Source organism: Megalopta genalis, chromosome 15 (genome assembly GCF_051020955.1).
Source record: "Megalopta genalis isolate 19385.01 chromosome 15, iyMegGena1_principal, whole genome shotgun sequence".
In the NCBI taxonomy this organism is placed as follows: domain Eukaryota; kingdom Metazoa; phylum Arthropoda; class Insecta; order Hymenoptera; family Halictidae; genus Megalopta; species Megalopta genalis.
In genome coordinates this window covers 1,757,441-1,778,772 of record NC_135027.1, presented here as the reverse complement: position 1 = coordinate 1,778,772, position 21,332 = coordinate 1,757,441, and the positions used below count along the sequence as shown (strand labels likewise).

The window sequence follows — 21,332 nt, the reverse complement described above, 5'->3', positions numbered from 1 at the left end:
ATTATTCTAAAGGTTAGAATCTGATTAAATCGCGGATTTTATACATTTACGATAAAAATTAATAGATCGAATGGAAAATTTCGGAAACGTTAAAAGAATTTGAAAATATTACGTTATGGTTTTTTCATACATAATTAATGTTGAAAATGGTGCATAATGGCAATTTCTTACCGCAGTATACGTTTCTAACAATACAACAATGTCGTCTCGACCGTAAAATCATTAACAATTTTTCTTCCACAGAATTCTGCCAACTCCGTTCATTGGCAACTTAGGCCACGGTCCGAATAGTATCGCTTTGTTGACATCCGAGCTTCGACGTATTATGCCATCGCAACTGTACGTGAACATATTAATAGTTGAAGCAGTGTGCCCATTAAATTCGTGATGAAACTGATGTTGCGAAATGGAGATGTATCTGCCTGCAGAAACGTTAATCTCATGAGAAAATGACACGTGTAAGTTACTGTTTCGTCGTCGTTCTATATTATTTTGCATAAATTCTATGGGATCGTTTGAAATATTCGATTAGACGTTTCAGAGTAGACATTTTTAAATCGATGTACGTGGTAAATTAATTTCTGCAGAGAAACAACAATTCTTCGTAATTTAATTGTGGAAATATCTGTATATTCAATTACGAATGTTCACATACCGAGTGAACAAAACAACTCAGCTATTACAGATGTTTTACTTCTTTTCACTAATATTTTTATTATTATGACACAATATCTAACTTCGCGTGACTTTCGATACAAAATATGTAGACATGCATGATCCGAAAGTAACAAAATATGCTATGTAGAGGAAATTGTTGTGTTGATTTGTTCGTACAAATTGAAAAATGTTTCACTTCGACATTTTTACACTATCAAAAGCAAGTAAAATATTTGAAGCAATCAGCTTGCCATAATCTAATAAAATACAAATGTAAACTCTCGCGCTCAAGTTGTAATCACGTATGTACACGTATACACTCACTCGCTCGTCCATCGAATCTTACAGTATTAATGATAATGGTTCGAAGTATAGACTCCGAACTTATTGAACGCCATTCGGTATGTCGGTTACATAGATGTTAATACCAACAGCGTAAATCTAATATTTTTATTGTAAACTATATCTTACTGTACATAAATACTATGCTCGTACGCTGGTTGCAAAATAAGGCTTTCATCTGTGTCATTCAAACGGCATTTAGAAAATAGAATTTCTCTTCGTTGGCGCATTAATAGTCTCTCAGAAGCGTGAAGTACGACACGGCTGTACTCAGAACCTGTAATAAACAAATTTTTTTCCGGAACTTTAACCATCCGTGGTGTATTCAGTCATCCATCACAAAGGTCTATGTAGAAACGAGTAGGAGAGATGGCATTGCATAAAAATTGATAAATGTTTGGCACCTTCGTATACGTCTCCAGGGACACCGTAAAAAATCCGCCAGCTGTCAGACAACAAGGTACCCTTGCCCTTATTAGGGCCAGCCGCATGTCGGTCCTCAACATTTCCCCACTGTTATTCATCGGTAGAACTGGCCACTGAATCGAATAAAAGGACTCGGCGACTTGCATGCTCTCCTGCAGCACGCAATCGCAGCTGTAGGTGAACATCAGTAGTTGAAAAATACAACCAGATATATGAATCGTGAAAACCATTCGTCTGTACGGCGATCCGCCGTCCTGCAAGACACACAGAATCGGATGCTCGAGTAGACTTCCAAAAAGCATGCCGACGACGAATTTATGAATATTGCGTTTAGATAAGTACCCAGAATTTCTGAACAAAAATGTCATCGACTCATTTATTCATTAACATTTTTTTAGTCGTCTGCAAAATAGCAAACATATTTACCAGAAATTGGCACAATAAATATCTTGTACAGTTTTTGGGTCTCCGTTTGAAGCAATATTCTCGTTTGCGTATCGCATTTATAATAAAATTTAGTACTAATAATTTAAAATAGTAGAAAGATTAAAAGTGTTCGAAGCTATTAATGTATTATTTTTAATCCATTAATATGATCGCAAGATTAACGATTGAAGGAAGAAAGCAGTTTCAATCGCGTTTCACTTTCTTCCAATCGATGAGCAGAATTGTTATTTCGCATAAAGTCTACTTACATACAAATTAATTGTTACGATACTTTGTACACCAACCTGAAGCATTAAATATCCGTCGAGGCATAACATTAAGCTGAACAGTAATATTTGTACAAATACGATTATCGCGAAGAATTGGTCCACCTTATTGTAATACACGATGAGCATCTGATGTTGCCTAATACACTCTTTAAATTTTGTATAACAGTGATCTGCGGTACAGTCCGGTACTGATCCTGATGCAGCGCTGAATTTCTCAGTGTTTATCAGGTCCGTTATGCATGAAATTCTGTATTGTAATATACGGAACTGTGCGGCAGCATGATAATTCGTGATGTACATGACATTGTCCACGCAGAGGTAGCCGATGCCGTACGCAGCCAAGCTTACTGTCTGCGAAAACGTGAAGGAGCAAAAAATTATATTCGTTCGAAATAATTTCGTTCAAGTGTTATTCGATATTAACGCTAAACCTACGCAGCAATAATAGTAACTGGCGTGCATCGCCGCATAAAAATGAGAATATTGAATTTATTTAGATCTTGTAAAGTTTTCATTCTTAAACATGCTCCAATAATTCAATTTGTTCACGCATTTTCCATGAAAGGGATTCGAAAGGTTAGCAGTATTGCAAAATAAGAGAACGATTATTTCGACCACGGTAGGTGTAGCGTTAATTTGTATCAATATCGCGAATATTGCGAACTAGCCAACGATCCAGTAGTTTGCAATGTACCTGAAACAAAAATGTTAGCTCATAAATGTACGGCTTCAGTAAAAAATCCATGTACATGTTGATCGGGAGTTTTCGAACCGACGCATTCGTATCAAAATAGACTACGAAGAATGAAAAACATTGAATTAGTCCATGTAGAATTTAGTGTCACATTGTTGCTCCGCGACTGATCAAATAATGCGGAATCGAGTCTGTTGTCTTACCAACGATTGGTTCTATTATATAGCTGAACGAGGTAGATTGTGCGAGGAAATTGAATAAACATATTATTGCTGTGCACAGCTTCTTGCACTCCTCCAAGAAAACTGTCTCGCAAGCGTCGTAATTGGTGTGCCAGAAATGGTTCTCCGAGTACGCGAGCAACTCGGTGAATTGCTTTTTTTTAATATGCAGTACGCACGCCTTGCATAGGACTATCAATACTGTCACCATATTGCACATTGCGAACATAGTGTCCTGGAATAGCCACACGAAATGCAAAATACTCGATGTTTTATCAGCGACGACGATTTAAGTAAAACTCTGGCGTTAGCACAATGTCTACCGGCGATGATTTCGCAGTTTTTGAAAATTCGCTATTTGCAATTACGAGTTTACACATTAGAGTGAATTATTTCGGCTGATCATACGTTAACGCTATCGTTGCAGTACGCGGCAATATTGTGTCAACATAAAAATTTCGTATTCCGAACGATAGAAAATAGATTACCATCTTTAAATTCGTCTCTGAACATACGATTATTTATTAATTAAAACCGCGCAAGAAATTTCATCGGATGCGAGTCAATGATTAATCGCTGGATTCTCTTACCAATCTCAAATTAGCTGTACACCAATTGAAAATCGAATCAGTCTGATAGTTTGAATCATACGGATTCTGACAATGTCACATAGTTTGCGAATACTACACTCACTTCGAATGATATCCCTATGCTAAAGTACAATTCTCTCGATACGATCAACAAGCCGGACAACATAACTGAGATCGTTATACCGAACGCTATCCTTCTCTCGCGTTGCTCGGCCAGGTTCACCGCTGGCCATAGTCCTGTCAGCTTCAAATAAAACGATGTCACGGTCAGAGAGAAGTCATTGGTCTCCTCCGCGCGCATGCTGAATTTCGAATGAACGGACCGATCGGATTCGAACTTTGTCTGAGAACCTGCTTCTGAATAATTAAGAATATGTCAACCGAGGGGCCTCGCTTGACCTACGACTTTGATCTGCTTCTACCCTTTGTTGAGATGGCGGGTGTCGCTGCATCGCCTCGAGTCTACTTGCTGGTAATTGTTACTCTGTGGCGCGAAATGGGCATAGATCGTTGCATCGATACAGTATGCATGATTCAAAGGGGACGATGATTCAGCACCGCGGACGGTTCGTCAATCAGCCCGCGGCTGGCTGTCACGGTCAGTGGAGTTTTTTGTACTGTTTGATGTTAGCTCAGGACTATGCGATGAACAGTGGACTGGCAGTCGCAATCCGCTTTCGAACATCGCAAACGTTCTAGTGTTCTTTTGAATCGATTCAGAAATCTGCCCTGTTTACGAAAGTACTACGCGAAGGGAAGCGGCGGAAGTTTTCTTGATTACGAGTGAAATGGAACTTCGTTCAACGAAAGCTGTTTCAAAGATATAAAACTTTATACTTTACATCGATTGTTGATACTAATGCATATTCGCCTGATGATATTGTCGTGATCAATTTCGCTCGTTCAATCACGCCTTATCGAGAGCTTGTTGTCTTGGAAAAATTAAAATATGTCACCGCTTGCTGAGAACCTAAAATAATTATTCTAAAGGTTAGAATCTGATTAAATCGCGGATTTTATACATTTACGATAAAAATTAATAGATCGAATGGAAAATTTCGGAAACGTTAAAAGAATTTGAAAATATTACGTTATGGTTTTTTCATACATAATTAATGTTGAAAATGGTGCATAATGGCAATTTCTTACCGCAGTATACGTTTCTAACAATACAACAATGTCGTCTCGACCGTAAAATCATTAACAATGTTCTTTTCCACAGAATTCTACCAACTCCGTTCATTGGCAACTTAGGCTACGGTCCGAATAGTATCGCTTTGTTGACATCCGAGCTTCGACGTATTATGCCATCGCAACTGTACGTGAACATATTAAGAGTTGATGCAGTGTGCCCATTAAATTCGTGATGAAACTGATGTTACGAAATGGAGATGTATCTACCTGCAGAAACGTTAATCTCATGAGAAAATGACACGTGTAAGTTACTGTTTCGTCGTCGTTCTATATTATTTTGCATAAATTCTATGGGATCGTTTGAAATATTCGATTGGAACTTTCAGAGTAGACATTTTTAAATCGATGTACGTGGTAAATTAATTTCTGCAGAGAAACAACAATTCCTCGTAATTTAATTGTGGAAATATCTGTATATTCAATTACGAATGTTCACATACCGAGTGAAAAAAACGACTCAACTATTACAGATGTTTTACTTCTTTCCACTAATATTTTTATTATTATGACACAATATCTCAAGATCTAACCAATGATCTATAATATCGTGTACTTCGCGTGACTTTCGATACAAAATATGTAGACATGTATGATCCGAAAGTAACAAAATATGCGATGTCGAGGAAATTATTGTGTTGATTTGTGTTCGTACAAATTGAAAAATGTTTTACTTCGACATTTTTTACTCTATCAAAAGCAAGTAAAATATTTGAAGCGATCAGGTTGCCATGATCTAATAAAATACAAATGTAAACTCTCGCACTCAAGTAGTAATCACGCATGTACACGCATACACGCACTGGCTCGTCCATCGAATCCTACAGAATTAATGATAATGGTTCGAAGTATAGACTCCAAACTTATTGAACGCCATTCGGAATGTCGGTTACATAGATGTTAATACCAACGGCGTAAATCTAATATTTTTATTGTAAACTATATCTTACTGTACATAAATACTATGCTCGTACGCGGGTTGCATTATAAGACTTCCATCTGCGTCATTGAAATGGCACTTAAAAAATTGAATTTTTCTTCTTTGGATCATTAGTAGTCTCTCAGAAGCGTGAAGTACGACACGGCTGTACTCAGAACCTGTAATAAATAAATTTTTTCCGAAATATTATAGGAGAGTTGGTACATTGCATGTAAATTGATAAATGTTTGGCACCTTCGTATACGTCTCTAGGGACACCGTAAAAAATCCGCCAGCCGACAGACAACAAGGTTTGCTTGACCTCATTAGGACCAGCCGCATGTCGGTCCTCAACATTTCCCCGCTGTTATTCATCGGTAGAACTGTCCACTGAATGGAATAAAAGGACTGAGCGACTTGCATGCTCTCCTGGAGCACGCAATCGCAGCTGTAGGTGAACATCAGTAGTTGAAAAATGCAACCGAATAAATGAATCGTGAAAACCATACGTCTGTAGGGCGATGCGTCGTCCTACGAGACACACAGAATCAGAAGCTTAGCAGACAAACAAAGACGCAATCTACTTATTTATTAAATAAAATTTCATTCATCGTCTGCAAAATAGCTAATATTTATACCATATATATATATATATATATATATATATATATATATATATATATATATATATATATAAATTGGAACAATAAATAATATCTTTAGGGTTTCCATTCGTATTTGAAGCTATATTCGGAAGATAATCACTCATTTGCATATCGTATTTATGAAGAAATTGTGTACTAACGATTTAAAATAGTGCAAAGATTAAAAGAGTTTAAAAATGCCAATGTAATATTTCTAATCCACTAAATTTCAATTTTGAATAGATTCTTGCCTACTTATTTACGAAATTATTGTTTCATGACATGGACCGTGCTACTATTAACTGAGATGTTAGAAAAAAGTGATCTATACTAACCAGAAGCATTAAATAGCCATCGAGGCATAACATTATGCTGAATAGTAATATTTGTATAAATACGATTATCGCGAACACTTTGTCCACCTTATGGTAATACGTGAGAAGCTTCTGGTGTTGCTTAATGCACTCCTTAAATTTTGTATAACATTGGTCTGCAATACAGTCTGGTACCGATACCGATGCAGCGCTGAGTTCCTCAATGTTGATCAGGCCTGTTATGTTCGAAATTCTGTACTGTAATATACGGAACTGTGCGGCAGTATGATAGTTCGTGATGTACATGACATTGTCCACGCAGAGGTAGCCGATGCCGTATGCAGTCAAGCATCCTACCTACGAAAACGTGAAGCAGCAAAAAATTATATTCGTTCGAAATAATTTCGTTCGAGTGTTATCCGATATTAACGCTAAACCGACGCAGCAGTAATAGTAACTGGCGTGCATCGCCGCATAAAAATGAGAAGATTGAATTTATTTAGATCTTGTAAAGTTTTCATGTTTAAACATGCTCCAATAATATTCAATTTGTTCACGCATTTTCCGTGAAAGTGATTCGAAAGGTTAGCAGTATTGCAAAATAAGAGAACGAATATTTCAACCGCGATAGGTTTAGCGTTAATTTGTTACAATATCGCGAATATTTCGATCTAGCCAACGATCCAATCGTTTGCAATGTACCTGAAACAGAAATGTTAGCTCATAAATGTACGGTTCCAGAAGAAAATCCATGTCCATGTTAAGCGGCAGCTTTCGAACCGACACGCTCTTATCGAAATACTCTACGAACAATGGCAAACGTTGAATTAGTATTTCTGTAGAATTTAATGTCGCATCGTTCCACTGTCTCTGATAAAATAATACGGGAACCGGTCGATTGTCTCTTACCGACGAGTGGTTCTATTATGTAGCTGAACGAGGTGGTTTGTGCGAAGAAATTGAACAAACAGATTATTATTGTGCACAGCTTTTTGCACTTCTTCACAAGAACTGCCTCGCTGGCATCGTAATTGGTGTGCCAAAAATTGTTCTCCGAGTACGCGAGCAACTCGGTAAACTGCTCCTTTTTAACGTACAGTATGCTCGTCTTGCACACGATTATCAGCACTGTCACGATATTGCACAGTGTGAAGATGGTGTCCTGGAATCGCCGTGAAAAAAATGCCAAATATTTGATGCTTAAATCAGTAACGATGGTTTTAATGAAACTCTAGCGTTAAAGCATTGTTTACCGGCGATGATTTCACGATCTTTGAAAATCTGCAATTTACAGTCAATAATTTCGGTAGATAAAGTGTTACTAGGCAGCACACAACATTGAGTCAACATAATAGAATATAATATAGATTATATTATATTATATATTATATAATATAGATTATATTATATTATATATTATATATTATATATTGTATATTATATATTATATATTGTATATTGTATATTCTATATTCTATATTCTATATTATATATTCTATATTATATATTCTATATTCTATATTATATATTATATATTATATATTATATATTATATATTATATATTATATATTATATATTATATATTATATATTATATATTATATATTATATATTATATATTATATATTATATATTATATATTATATATTATATATTATATATTATATATTATATATTATATATTATATATTATATATTATATTATTATATATTAGATATAATATAGAATAATAGAATATAGATATTTAATTTCAAAAAATCATCTCGCAACATGCGATTACTTATTGAAGACAGAAGAAATTGTCGAACATTGCGAGTCAATCATCGATCGCTGAGTTCTCTTACCAATCTGAAATTAGCTGTACTCCAATTGAAAACCGAATCGGTCTCTCAGTTTGGATTCGGATACGGATTCTGACAATTTCATATAGTTTGCCTATACTACACTCACTTCGAACGATCTGCTCAAGGCGTAGTACACATCTCTCACTTCGATGAACAAGCCGAACAACATAACTGTGATCGTTATACCGAACGCTTTTTTTCTTTCGCGTTCCTCGGCCGGGTTCTCCGCTGTCCAAAGCCCTGTCAGCTTCAAATAAAACGACGTCACTGTCAGTGAGAAGTCATTGGTCTCCTCCACGCGCATGCTGAATTTCGAATGCACAGACCGATCGGATTCGAACTTTGTCTGGGAACCTGTGCTTCTGTATAATCAAGAATATGACAGCCGAGAGGCCTCGCTTGATCTATCGCTTTGATCTGCTTCTAGCCTTTGTTGAGATGGCGAGTGTCGCTGCATCGCCTCGAGTTTACTTGTTGCGTAATTGTCACCCGTGGGGTGCAAAATGGGCATAGATCGTTCCATTGATGCAATATGCACGATTCAAAGGGGGGTGATTCTTTAGCACCGCGGACGGATAGTCAATCAATTCGCGGCTCGCTGTCACTGTGACAAGGGTTCTATGTACTGGACGATGTTAGCTGAGAACTATGTGAGACAGACTGACCTAACTGCAGCAATACGTTTTCGAACATCGTGAACGTTCTAGTGTTCTTTCGAATCAAGTGAGAAATCTGCTCTGTTTACGAAGGTACGACGCGAAGGGAAGTTGCGGAAGTTTTCTTGATTACGAGTGAAATGGAACTTCGTTCGACAAAAGCGTTTTTAATGATATAAAACTTTATGCTTCCCATCGACGTAATAATACTGATGGAGGATTATACACACGGCTTGGCTTACGCAAAATTTTCACGCACGAAAACATGAAGTTTCGATATCTGCCCGATCACTTTGCTCGTTCAATCACACCTTGTCGAGAGTCTGTTGTCGTAGTAAGGTAAAATATGACATCGCAGTGCTGAGAACCTAAAACAGTTATTCTAATCATTAGGGAATTATTGAACCGCGGATTTGACGCGCTTACGAGACACAATTAATACATCGAATGGAAATTTTCAGAAACGATGGAACACTGTTTGAAAATATTATATTATATTATGCCTATATTATTATATTATGCCTTTTTTTATACATAATTAATGTTGAAAATGGTAATAAAAAATGCTAAAATATCTCATAATGGCAATATCTTACCCCAGTGTACGTTTCTAATGACACTGGAAAGAATCCGCTGGCCGTCAGACAACAATGTCGGCTCGACCGTAAAATCATGAATAATATGTTCTTCCGCAGAATTCTGCCAACTCCGTTCATTGGCAGCTTCGGCCACGGTCCGAATAGTATCGCTTTGCTGACATTCGAGCTTTGACGTATTATGCCGTCGCAACTATACGTGATCATCAAGAGTTGACACAGTGTGCCCATCAAATTCAGGATCAGACTGACGTTACGAGATGGAGGTGTATCTGCCTGCGGAAATGTTAATCTCGTGAGAAAATGACATGTGTAAGTTAGATGTTTCTTCATAGTTCTGTATTCTTTTGCATAAATTCTATATGTAGGATCATCGTTGGGAACTTTTATTTATACGTTTCAGGAGTGGACATTTTTAAATTGATGTACGCGATGTATTAATTTCTTCAGAGAAACAATAATTGTTCGTTATCTAATTCTCGTGAATTATTAATTTATTCATATACTGGGTGAACGAAGTAACTTAGTCATTTTGAATGTTTTACTTCTTCTCGATAATATTACTTTAATATTACTTTTAATGACATTTATATTTTTTAAATGAGAATATGTATTTATATTTTTATTATTTTGTCTTAGCACCTGAAGATCTAATTCATGATCTAGAATACAATGAGTTCAGACATCGTTGATCTTGAAATAGCAAAAAAACCAGACACGCTATCAACAACAAGTAAAATATTCATTGTGATCTGGTTGCCATAATTTAATTAAGTATGGATAAGTGATAAACCTACAATTTTTTTTATAGCATACAATGAGCAAACGTTCAGAGCAATTTCGAGATCTGTTTAGATCATAATAAATTGCAAAAAGAATTACTGTCGACTGAAGTATAATACGCAGTTTCCAACATACGTTTTCATCGAGCTTAAAAACAGACGTTTTTAACCCTTTGCACTCGAGTGGTGACTTTGAGGCACCACTAAAATTGTTACATCACGTTCCAAGATAATTTTTATATTATAAAAGTCTAGACGTAGAAAAATTGTTAAAAGTCTAACTGTTGTACGAGTCGCAAGACTATAAATTTCATATGGATAAAATGCACTTTGTTATATAAAATGGAAATACCATAAGTCGGAAAAATTAAATTAGATTTACAATTAAAATGGCCTCGAGTGCAAAGGGTTAATAGTTGAAAGAGTTTCTCATTTGATCCACTCAGTCTAGTCACGAATCTATAAAATATAAAGTTCACTAAAAAAATGTTTGCTTACCAAAAACAGCTGGTAGCCCACGAGGCACATTATCAAGCTCAGAAACATCACCTGTCCGAGTATGATCATCGTAAATATATTCTCAACGTGCTTGCAGTATTCGGCAAGCGCCTGATGCTGTCGAACGCAGCTCGCCAGCTTCGCTTGATAGATTCTCGCGTATCTGGCCAGGCTTTCCTCGTTATCGGCTTGTGCCTCAGCGATGCTGTTCAAATTATTCAGCCTGTTTTGCAATATGCGAAATTGACTAGCTACTTGTAAGTTCACGAGGCACAAGAAATTATCGAAACAAATGTAACAGATACCAACGTGATACACGCACAGGATCTGCACAGGAGTAACTGCCGTCATTGGTGTTGCATTTGTTAAATGAAACTAACAGTACCTGTATCGTGAACAACGCCTCGAAGTACGGCGACTTTCCTGTGGGATAGCTGACCCACATGTTGAACGGTAAAATCCTGTCGGTTTCGTTTCTTCCGATATTTTCTGGAACGTCAGTGCCACGTTCTTATTGGCGCACGATCTAATCTCGAGGACCGTTTCCGCAAGTGTTACTTGAATTTTTGTCATTTTATCGGAGGTGTTTCGAAATTATATCACGAGCACGCGAAGTTTTACAGCGTTCTTCGCAGCGCGGACAAGTATGCAGAAATGGAAAAATATCATTTTCAGGAGACACCGTCTATTTGAATTTTGATTGAAATTATTGCCCAGTTTGTTTTACGAACGACGTAATATTTATTATTGGAATTACATTTCGCAGAAACACGGTCGAACGTACAAATTAATTTTTACTGAGACGTTCGTAATAACAATAATAGTAATGTTTATGCTTTTAATGGGATGAACCTTCCATTATGCAACACAAGAATACGATAACGATCAAATAGTGCGACTAGGAAAAAGATAAATGTTATAACGAATGATGTATTATATTTAGAATTGTTATTATTAGAATTGTAAGTTCTATATTTAGAATTCATATTATTAGAATTCTAAATTCTATATTTAGAACTAATATTATTAGAATTCTAAATTCTATATTTAGAATTATTATTACTAGAATTCTATGTTCTATATTTAGAATTAATATTATTAGAATTCTAAATTCTATATTTAGAATTATTATTACTAGAATTCTATATTCTATATTTAGAATTAATATTATTAGAATTCTATATTCTATATTTAGAATTACTGTTACTAGAATTCTAAATTCTACATTTAGAATTAATATTATTAGAATTCTAAATGCTATATTTAGAACTAATATTATTAGAATTCCAAATTCCATATTTAGAATTATTATTATTAGAACTCCAAATTCTACATTTAGAATTACTATCATTAGAATTTTAAATTCTATATTTAGAATTAAACATATATAAAGAAAAGCATTGATAATTTTAATCGGGAGTAAGATTGTACTTTACAATGACAAATTTTTAATCTCGTTCAAGTTACCTATTAGAGGCGTCACCATGTACCCAGCGCAAGTGCCCTGAGTGCAAAAGCTAAGTACAATGATGAAGATTCCAGACACCCTTCTGCAATTGTCCAGAATCATGGATTCCTCAAAGTCGTAGTTCGAATGCCAGAAATTCTGTTGCGTGTATCGGACTAGTTCAAAGAATTCGGATCTGTTCACATACAGGACGGCGATCTTGAAGAGGACGATCATGAGGTATAACATGTTGCACATAATGAAAACGCAGTTCTAGAAAAATGCAACAGTCACAGTTAAAATTGCACGCGCACAGACCAGCTGCAGTTTTTTCAAATCGAAGATTAACTAAAATCAGAATCCGCCGCCTGAAGTTCAGGAGCACTTCTTAAGTGCTTCGAAACTCACCGATAGGTAATGCAACGCGACGATGCGATGACAACAGTTTAGAAAAGTTTTCGGGAGTGCATACTCACGCTAACGTTCCCCCAGGAGAAATAGATATCTCTGAACGCGATGCACGTGGCGATCGAGATCGCGTTGATCGTGTAGATCAGCGCCGCGTTTCTTCGTCGTTGCTCGGTCTGGTCGGCCGCGTGCCATATGCCAACGGATTTCATCAACAGGCATGTCCAGTCGATCGAAATGTCTCTACTCTGCATCAGCCGCATGGCTAACTTCGAATACCGAGAAACATTCGTGCCCGCCGCCTGCAGGAACACTTCAATTGATTTCCTTGATGTCAGCTGGGCCCCGATAGCACTCGCGCCTTTTTTCCACCTGTCAACTCGTCCACTTATCGATTCTCTTTAACTTCAAATACGTATCTTTCGCCCCTCGCACCTTCTGCCACGCGTGAAACGAACGCGTCAAGAAATGCGAGACGAAAGGGCGTCTATTCATGGTTCTACCTCTGCTATTCAGTTGCTCTTGTTTGCTGCACCGAAGAACACGTGCGGCAACCGTTGCTGGCGCATCGAAGGACGCGCTATCCGATGGTCAACAATGTTCGTTAAGTGGACTGTTCTCTTTTTTCAAATGATATCGTATAATACTTTCCGATGTTTTGTTCGTATTTACTTTTACCTCTATTTTGTATTCAGTCTTTTCGGATTCGAAAGGCGAAAACCTTCGTCTCGATTAGGATTCGTAACCATTTTATGTCAAGTGTTATCTGATGGTCTCGACTATGGTTTGTCGAATGGTGGAAGACTTTATTCCGAGAACCGTCTTTGTCATTTTCTTGCATTCATGTGAACTGCCAAAAGAAGATACTATATTCTCGGGAGCACACTGCAGATTTTATATATCATTATATATATATAATAGTAATAATTATATATATATATATATATAATTATTAAATTATATTATAAATATATTATATAGTATATTATAGTTTATTATATTATATCTATATATAATATATATAGGATCATATGGTACATACGGGGGTAAATAGAAATATCTAAATAGAACTCAGAAATAATATACACGTTGATACTGTTGAAATTCATTTAATGTCCCCACTGTTTTCAATTCAGTCGTCGCGTTACTGTTCTAAATACATAAAATCCGATATCAACTTATGAATTATCAAAAATCTGCGCAATTTGCGATCACTCTGCTTAGAATTATTGCATCAGAGTATGCTGGAAGTGAGGGTTTTTTTTCTCGGGAAAATGATAGAGACGATAAAAATTGTTTTTACGCCATCGGACCATTTTATCTTGCAAATACAGTGACAATAAATATTAGCATACTGTTACCTGTATTGAACGTATCAAATCGATCGTGTAGAATCACATCGAAAGAATGCGGTTACATTTGACTTACTACATTTATTACGTATTTTCTTAATTTCATTACTAACGCGTTTTGTTTTAATCACTACTGCATAGACCGACTCGTTGGTACATCGCTGTAACTCCGTGGTAGTTACCAGTGCAGATATCAATGTTTTACATTCTGCAAGATTGTTTCACAAATATCTTTAATGCAATTTAAATATCGCACGTTCGAAAAATGTGCACGATCTTCTGCTTATTATTGCCTATATGATAATTCTATCGATGCCCATGAATAATAGTTTCCGTGACTGCTTGCTGCTCCATGAAATTAATAAATTAATTTCACGTGCACACGGGTAATTACGACTCCGATGATTGCTTCAGCAGGGTGAAATAAGACACTGCGGTACTGACGAGCTGCAAAACACAATATTTTTATCATCGAATTGACTCGAAAATGAATGCTTCTATTATCAAATGTCGCATAGCTCGATAACTATTTCATTATGCAATTGACTGCATCATTCGAAAAAGTAAACATAATACAGTCTATTCGTTTCATTACTACACCGTGGATACTCGTGCAAATTTTCATTTTCACAGGACACTTTACAAAAATTAAAAATAGAGAAAGGTTTCCTCAGTCAACGATAAGATTGCTCGTTCCAAAAATAGAAAAATTCTATCAGACCTCGTTAATTTATACTTCTTCCATCTTAAAAATTCACACGTGGCGTGAATGCATAAAAATCCGCGTGTATAGATGTTTCCAAATCGAATAACCATAATCAGCTACCTTAGTAGAGGTCTGTAAGGACACAGGGAAGAATCCGCCAGCAGTTAACTGACAGGGTTTCTGTGATCTCAGTATGATCATATGTATGTGTCTTCTCAGCATTCTGCCGGATCTATTCGTTGACAAAACGGGCCACAAAGTTGCGTACACAACCGATCCAATGTTCGTGCTTTCAGTTATCAATATACCGCAAGAATGCGTAATCAGTAGCAATTGAAGTATAATACCACCTACGTACAATATGAAACACACTCGCCGTTCAACAGATATATCGCCCTGTGAAAGATCATTCGGTATGAAGATTAGGCAATTCGTCAAATCATAGATACAAACTTCATCTGTTTGCATCGTACATTACTATCAGCGTCTACCAAATTAATTGTTTCGTCAGTATTCGTGCAAGATTCCCTAACATATACATTATGCTTTGATGCTTGCAATATTTCACAGAAGATTCTTTAATAGTACAATGGAACCTTGATTATCCGGTTCTCCGATATTAGAATTCTCTAAGGTCAGTATACATTTGACATGAAATCTGCACAATCTAAAGCGACACGTATGCAAAACGATTTACTATACGAATTGATAAAGATTATTAAATCTTGCACCGCAGTTAATTAAAAAACTGATTGATTATCCGGACGATTACTTGACCCGGAAAATCGCGTATTCCACTGTATATAATATTTCAACTTACTAGAAGCGCCTGATACATGCACAAACAGGTTCCCACGCCGAATACCACCACATAAATTAAGATATTAAATGAAAAGACAGCCTCCGCTCTGATGCAGTATTCGATAAGCGCTTGATGCTGTTGAATACACGCCTTGAGGTTTTTGTAACATCTATCCGCATAATCAGGCTGTTCGATCAATTTGCTGTCAGCGTCGAACAAATTAGTAAACCTGAGTTGCAGTATTTGGAATTGGCAGGCTGCGTGCGTATTGATGAGAATGAGAAAGTTGTCGAGTGCTACGAAGGACAGGCCGATTTGGAAACAGCAGAATGCCTGTGAAATCAGAGTATCGTTTTAATTGCATCGAATCGTTTACGGTCCCCTGGGATATCGTACCGATGCTTGAATATTCTCCACACAACTTTGCTAACAAATCTGCCCTCTACAAAGATACGTGCAATACCTGAACGATGAATAGAATTTCGAAATATGGCGTGTCGTAAATTGGCATGCCCAGAATCGGCCACATCCTCAATGGAAGCACTCTTACGGATGCGTTTCCCGAGACGGTCTCTGGAATGCGCGTGGAAAAAAATCAAGATCGTAGAAGTGCAACAGGCACGATGCAACAGAGATGGTAAAAATAAGTAATTGTAAATCGTTGATACGAATACTATCCCGTAAAGTGCCTTAATAATCGCGAGAATTTCGTCTACCAGCCGGTACCGTAGAACGGCATGTTCTCGCATCCGCGATTAATTTCGTACACTCACCATAAATTGGTATACAGATGTAACCTAACACAATGTACGACACACAGCCGTACGTGATCATGACGACAAAAGTGAAATATTTTCGAGCGGACTCTATGTATACTTGCTCGTCTTCGTTGTACTCGATGTCCCAGAAATGCGTTCTCGTGTAGATCACCAACTTTAAAAATCTCAGTTTGATTCGGTACAACAGGCTGCACTTCAACAACGATGTGATGGACATTAGAACGTTAGCAGATAGATAAAGAAAATTCTGCAATTGGACAAATATTTACAATGTTCGCTGAATTATCATAATGTATCGGTAAATAAATCGTTAATTTAACATTGACTTGTAAACGTTTCCCGAATGCCTGATTAACCCTTTATAAACGTGAGCGACTTTGCTTCATTCTGCCGTCAGAATTTGAAATAGTTTTGGCAGTTTCTCGGAATCAAGTCGCGTTATGTGTTTTCCAAAAACTCTTGAACCTTAATCGATACCCTGGAGTCACGGTTTCATGACCGCGGCAGTATCGTAGTAAAAGATTTTAGTTTCCAGTATTTTGCGCACTAGTTGAAAATAAAACACAATGGATCGTTTACTCGGAATTAGAATATCTGATCTCGTTGCACTTTCAACTTGAGTATGACCGCAGTATAGTAATCAATTTTCGGAAAATGTTCGCTAATATCAAATGCATTTCGCTCAAACTTGAAAACAAATCGGTGTACGAATTGTTAACTTCTGAATTTCAGAAAGTGACCAATCACGAAAATTTCCAAACTGACGCGGAATTAAACGGGACCGTACAGAACCTGATAGTATAACCGACGATCGAGACTGGCGAAACGGTTGCACTCACGTCGATGTCGTCCAAACTATGATACATGTCAGTTACGTAAACGTATATGCTGAAAAACAGCATGACAATCGTGTAGACCATGGCGAGAGTCCTCAACCTTCGTTCCCCATCGGTTCTCACCAGCCAACAACCTATCAACTTCATAAAAAGAGTCGACAGAGTAATGGAAATATCTTTTTTCGTCATAGGAATTGCTAAACGATGACCAGAGTCGCGAAATTTCATGCCGCCGTCGAGCATCGGCTAGGAGTGCTTATTTCGTCTGACATTGCTTTGATCAACCGGGGACAGCCGCGCATCAGCGAGAGCTTCGATATGCACGGCTGCGTGCTAGCATAAAAACCAGATGTAGAAGCAAACGTTCCATTGATCTATTATGCAAGGTGTCTGAGGGGTGTGACTATTGCTCGGTCGCTTCCGATCTGCCGACTGCCAGTGTCTATTGAAACACAGTGCCCGCGATGTCAGCCGAACCAGCCAGTTCCCGATGCGATTCTGTCCGATAATGGTGTCTGAACGTTGCAATGGCACCAATAAGGTAAGGAGAGAGTGCGAACTGTTCCTTGGCAAGTGTATATTGTTCGTATGTTCTATATTCATAATATTCGTACAGAAAATATCTATTTAATCATGTAGAACAATATTGAAAGATAGGGATCATATATCGTTTACTACATTTATTAGGTATTTCGTTAATTTCGTGGGTTATCAGCGTTTCGCTTTAACCATTACTGCATAGGTCATCTCATTGTTGCATCGTTGTAACTCTACGGTGGTTACCAGCGTAGATATCAACGTTTTACATTCTGTAAGATTGTTTGAAAAATATTTTAACGCAATTTAAATATCGCACGATCAATCAATGTACGATCTTCTGCTAATTATTACCTCTATGACAGTTCTATCAATGTCCATGGATATTAATTTTCATGGCAGCTTCCTGCTCCATGAAATGAATTGCAATTCACGTGCATACGGGTAATTAGGATTCCGATGACTGCTTCAGCAGAGTGAAGTAAGACACTGCGGTACTGACGAGCTGTAAAACACAATATTGTCATGATCGAATTGTCTCGAAAATAAATGCTCCTATTATCAAATGTCGCACAGCTCGATAACTATTTCATTATGCAATTGACTGCATCATTCGAAAAAGTAAACATAATACAGTCTATTCGTTTCATTACTACACCGTGGATACTCGTGCAAATTTTCATTTTCACAGGACACTTTACGAAAATTAAAAATAGAGAAAGGTTTCCTCAGTCAACGATAAGATTGCTCGTTCCAAAAATAGAAAAATTCTATCAGACCTCGTTAATTTATACTTCTTCCATCTTAAAAATTCACACGTGGCGTGAATGCATAAAAATCCGCGTGTATAGATGTTTCCAAATCGAATAACCATAATCAGCTACCTTAGTAGAGGTCTGTAAGGACACAGGGAAGAATCCGCCAGCAGTTAACTGACAGGGTTTCTGTGATCTCAGTATGATCATATGTATGTGTCTTCTCAGCATTCTGCCGGATCTATTCGTTGACAAAACGGGCCACAAAGTTGCGTACACAACCGATCCAATGTTCGTGCTTTCAGTTATCAATATACCGCAAGAATGCGTAATCAGTAGCAATTGAAGTATAATACCACCTACGTACAATATGAAACACACTCGTCGTTCAACAGATATATCGCCCTGTAAAAGATCATTTGGTATGAAGATTAGAGCGGCAATTCGTCAAATCATAGATACGAACTTCATCTGTTCGCATCGTACATTACTATCAGCGTCTACCAATTTAATTGTTTCGTCAGTATTCGTGCAAGATTCCCTAACATATTCATTATGCTTTGATGCTTGCAATATTTCATAGAAGAATCTTTAATAGTATAATGGAACCTTGATTATCCGGTTCTCCTATATTAGAATCCTCTAAGATCAGTATACATTTGACATGAAATCTGCACAATCTAAAGCAACACGTATGCAAAACGATTTAATATACGAATTGATAGAGATTATCAAATCTTGCACCGTAGCTAACTAAAAAACTGATTGATTATCTGGACGATTACTTGATTCGGAAAATCGCCGTTCCACTGTAGATAATATTTCAACTTACTAGAAGCGCCTGATACATGCACAAACAGGTTCCCACGCCGAATACCACCACATAAATTAAGATATTAAATGAAAAGACAGCCTCCGCTCTGATGCAGTATTCGATAAGCGCTTGATGCTGTTGAATACACGCCTTGAGGTTTTTGTAACATCTATCCGCATAATCAGGCTGTTCGATCAATTTGCTGCTAGTGTCGAACAAATTCGAAAATCTGTGTTGCAGTATCTGGAATTGGCAGGCTGTGTGCGTATTGATGAGAATGAGAAAGTTGTCGAGAGATACGAAGGACAGGCCGATTTGGAAACAGCAGAACGCCTGTAAAATCGGTGGATTGTTTGAATTGCATTGAGTTCTTTATCAATATTCTGCGCCCAATTTATTAACAAATGTGATCTCTATACATATAGATACGTGCAATACCTGGACGATGAATAGTATTTCGAAATAAGGCGTGTCGTAAATTGGTATGCCCAGAACCGGCCACATCCTGAATGGAAGCACAATTACTGTTGCGTTTCCCGAGACGGTCTCTGAAATGCGTGTGGAAAAAATCAAGATTGCGGAAGTGCAACAGGCACGATGCAACAGAGATGGTAAAAATAAGTAATTGTAAATCGTTGATACGAATACTATCCCGTAAAGTGTCTTAAGAATCGCGAGAATTTCGTCTACGAGCCGGTACCGTAGAACGGCACTGTTCTCGCATCCGCGATTAATTTCGTACACTCACCATAAATTGGTATACAGATGTAACCTATCGCAATGTACGACACACAGCCGTACGTGATCATGACGACAAAAGTGATATATTTTCGAGCGGACTCTACGTATACTTGCTCGTCTTCGTTGTACTCGATGTCCCAGAAATGCGTCCTCGTGTAGATCATCAACTTTAAAAATCTTTGTTTGTTTCGGTACAACAGGCTGCACTTCAACAATGATGTGATGGACATTAGAAAGTGTGCAGCTACATAAAGAAAATTCTGTAATTGGACAAATATTTACAATGTTTGCTGAATTTTCATTATGTATCGGTAAATAAATTGTTAATTGTCATTGTCTTGTAAACGTGTTCACCTAATGTCTGATTAACCCTCTATAAACGTGAGCGACTTTGCTTCATTCTGCCGTCAGAATTTGACATAGTTTTGGCAGTTTCTCGGAATTAAGTCGCGTTACGCATTTTTCATAAACTCTTGAACCTTGACCGGGTTGTTGGCGTCCCGGCGCCATGACCCCAACAATGTCGTAGCAAAAGCTTAATTTTTCCCGCGCACTAATTAAAGATAAAACACAATGGATCGTTTATTCGGAATTAGAATATCTTATCTTGTTGCAATTTCAATTTGGGCGTGACCGCGGTGTACCGATCAATTTTCGGAAAATGTTCGCTAATATTAAATGCATTTTGTTCAGATTTAAAAAGAAATCGGTCTACGGATAGTTAATTTCAGAATTTCAGGAAGTGACCAATCACGAAGATTTCCAAACTGACGCGCAACTAAACCAAACCGTTCGGAACCTGCTTCGATAGGCGACGATCGAGACTGGTGAAATGGTTTCACTCACGTCGATGTCGTCCAAACTATGGTACATGTCAGTTATGAAGATGTATATGCTGAAACACAGTATAAAGAACGTGTAGACCACGGCGAGCGTTCTCAACCTTCGTTCCCCATCGGTTCTCACCAGCCAACAACCTATCAACTTCATGAAAAAAGCCGACAGAGTAATGGAAATGTCTTTTTTCGTCATAGGAATTGCAAAACGATGACCAGAGTCACAAA

General features: G+C 37.3%; 5 protein-coding genes across 9 annotated transcripts; all 5 read right to left on the bottom strand.

The window, feature by feature from the left end:
- Positions 1-281: 281 nt before the first annotated feature.
- On the bottom strand, positions 282-5,082 carry LOC143260590 (odorant receptor 13a-like). 5 transcript variants are annotated; one of them, XM_076526576.1, is made up of 8 exons: positions 4,796-5,082; positions 3,750-4,616; positions 3,039-3,291; positions 2,836-2,936; positions 2,157-2,492; positions 1,404-1,679; positions 1,129-1,276; positions 282-422 (listed from the first exon to the last, which is right to left on the bottom strand). In XM_076526576.1, exons 2-7 carry the CDS (start codon positions 3,945-3,947, stop codon positions 1,229-1,231), a joined length of 1,212 nt encoding a protein of 403 aa, XP_076382691.1. In that variant the 5' UTR covers positions 3,948-4,616; positions 4,796-5,082; the 3' UTR covers positions 282-422; positions 1,129-1,228. The 5 variants fall into 5 exon arrangements, with proteins under 5 accessions (XP_076382691.1, XP_076382693.1, XP_076382694.1 ...); XM_076526578.1 differs by having other exon boundaries at positions 1,153-1,276; XM_076526579.1 differs by having other exon boundaries at positions 4,489-4,616.
- Positions 5,083-5,313: 231 nt separating this feature from the next.
- On the bottom strand, positions 5,314-9,000 carry LOC143260589 (odorant receptor 13a-like). Its single transcript, XM_076526575.1, has 6 exons — positions 8,666-9,000; positions 7,624-7,876; positions 7,417-7,517; positions 6,736-7,071; positions 6,012-6,287; positions 5,314-5,935 (listed from the first exon to the last, which is right to left on the bottom strand). The coding sequence occupies exons 1-6, from the start codon at positions 8,861-8,863 to the stop codon at positions 5,888-5,890; spliced, it is 1,212 nt and encodes a 403-aa protein (XP_076382690.1). The 5' UTR covers positions 8,864-9,000; the 3' UTR covers positions 5,314-5,887.
- Positions 9,001-9,362: 362 nt separating this feature from the next.
- Positions 9,363-13,209, bottom strand: LOC143260617 (odorant receptor 49b-like). The gene is made up of 6 exons (XM_076526641.1): positions 13,015-13,209; positions 12,559-12,811; positions 11,477-11,580; positions 11,092-11,418; positions 9,812-10,087; positions 9,363-9,583 (listed from the first exon to the last, which is right to left on the bottom strand). Exons 1-6 carry the CDS (start codon positions 13,207-13,209, stop codon positions 9,521-9,523), a joined length of 1,218 nt encoding a protein of 405 aa, XP_076382756.1. The 3' UTR covers positions 9,363-9,520.
- A 1,030-nt stretch (positions 13,210-14,239) lies between these two features.
- Positions 14,240-17,623, bottom strand: LOC117229356 (odorant receptor 13a-like). Its single transcript, XM_033485795.2, has 7 exons — positions 17,425-17,623; positions 16,580-16,832; positions 16,270-16,379; positions 15,825-16,139; positions 15,125-15,400; positions 14,592-14,745; positions 14,240-14,506 (listed from the first exon to the last, which is right to left on the bottom strand). The coding sequence occupies exons 1-6, from the start codon at positions 17,608-17,610 to the stop codon at positions 14,689-14,691; spliced, it is 1,197 nt and encodes a 398-aa protein (XP_033341686.2). The 5' UTR covers positions 17,611-17,623; the 3' UTR covers positions 14,240-14,506; positions 14,592-14,688.
- Positions 17,624-18,406: 783 nt separating this feature from the next.
- Positions 18,407-21,258, bottom strand: LOC117229355 (odorant receptor Or2-like). Its single transcript, XM_076526640.1, has 6 exons — positions 21,115-21,258; positions 20,276-20,528; positions 19,966-20,075; positions 19,546-19,860; positions 18,843-19,118; positions 18,407-18,463 (listed from the first exon to the last, which is right to left on the bottom strand). The coding sequence occupies exons 1-6, from the start codon at positions 21,256-21,258 to the stop codon at positions 18,407-18,409; spliced, it is 1,155 nt and encodes a 384-aa protein (XP_076382755.1).
- Positions 21,259-21,332: the final 74 nt, after the last annotated feature.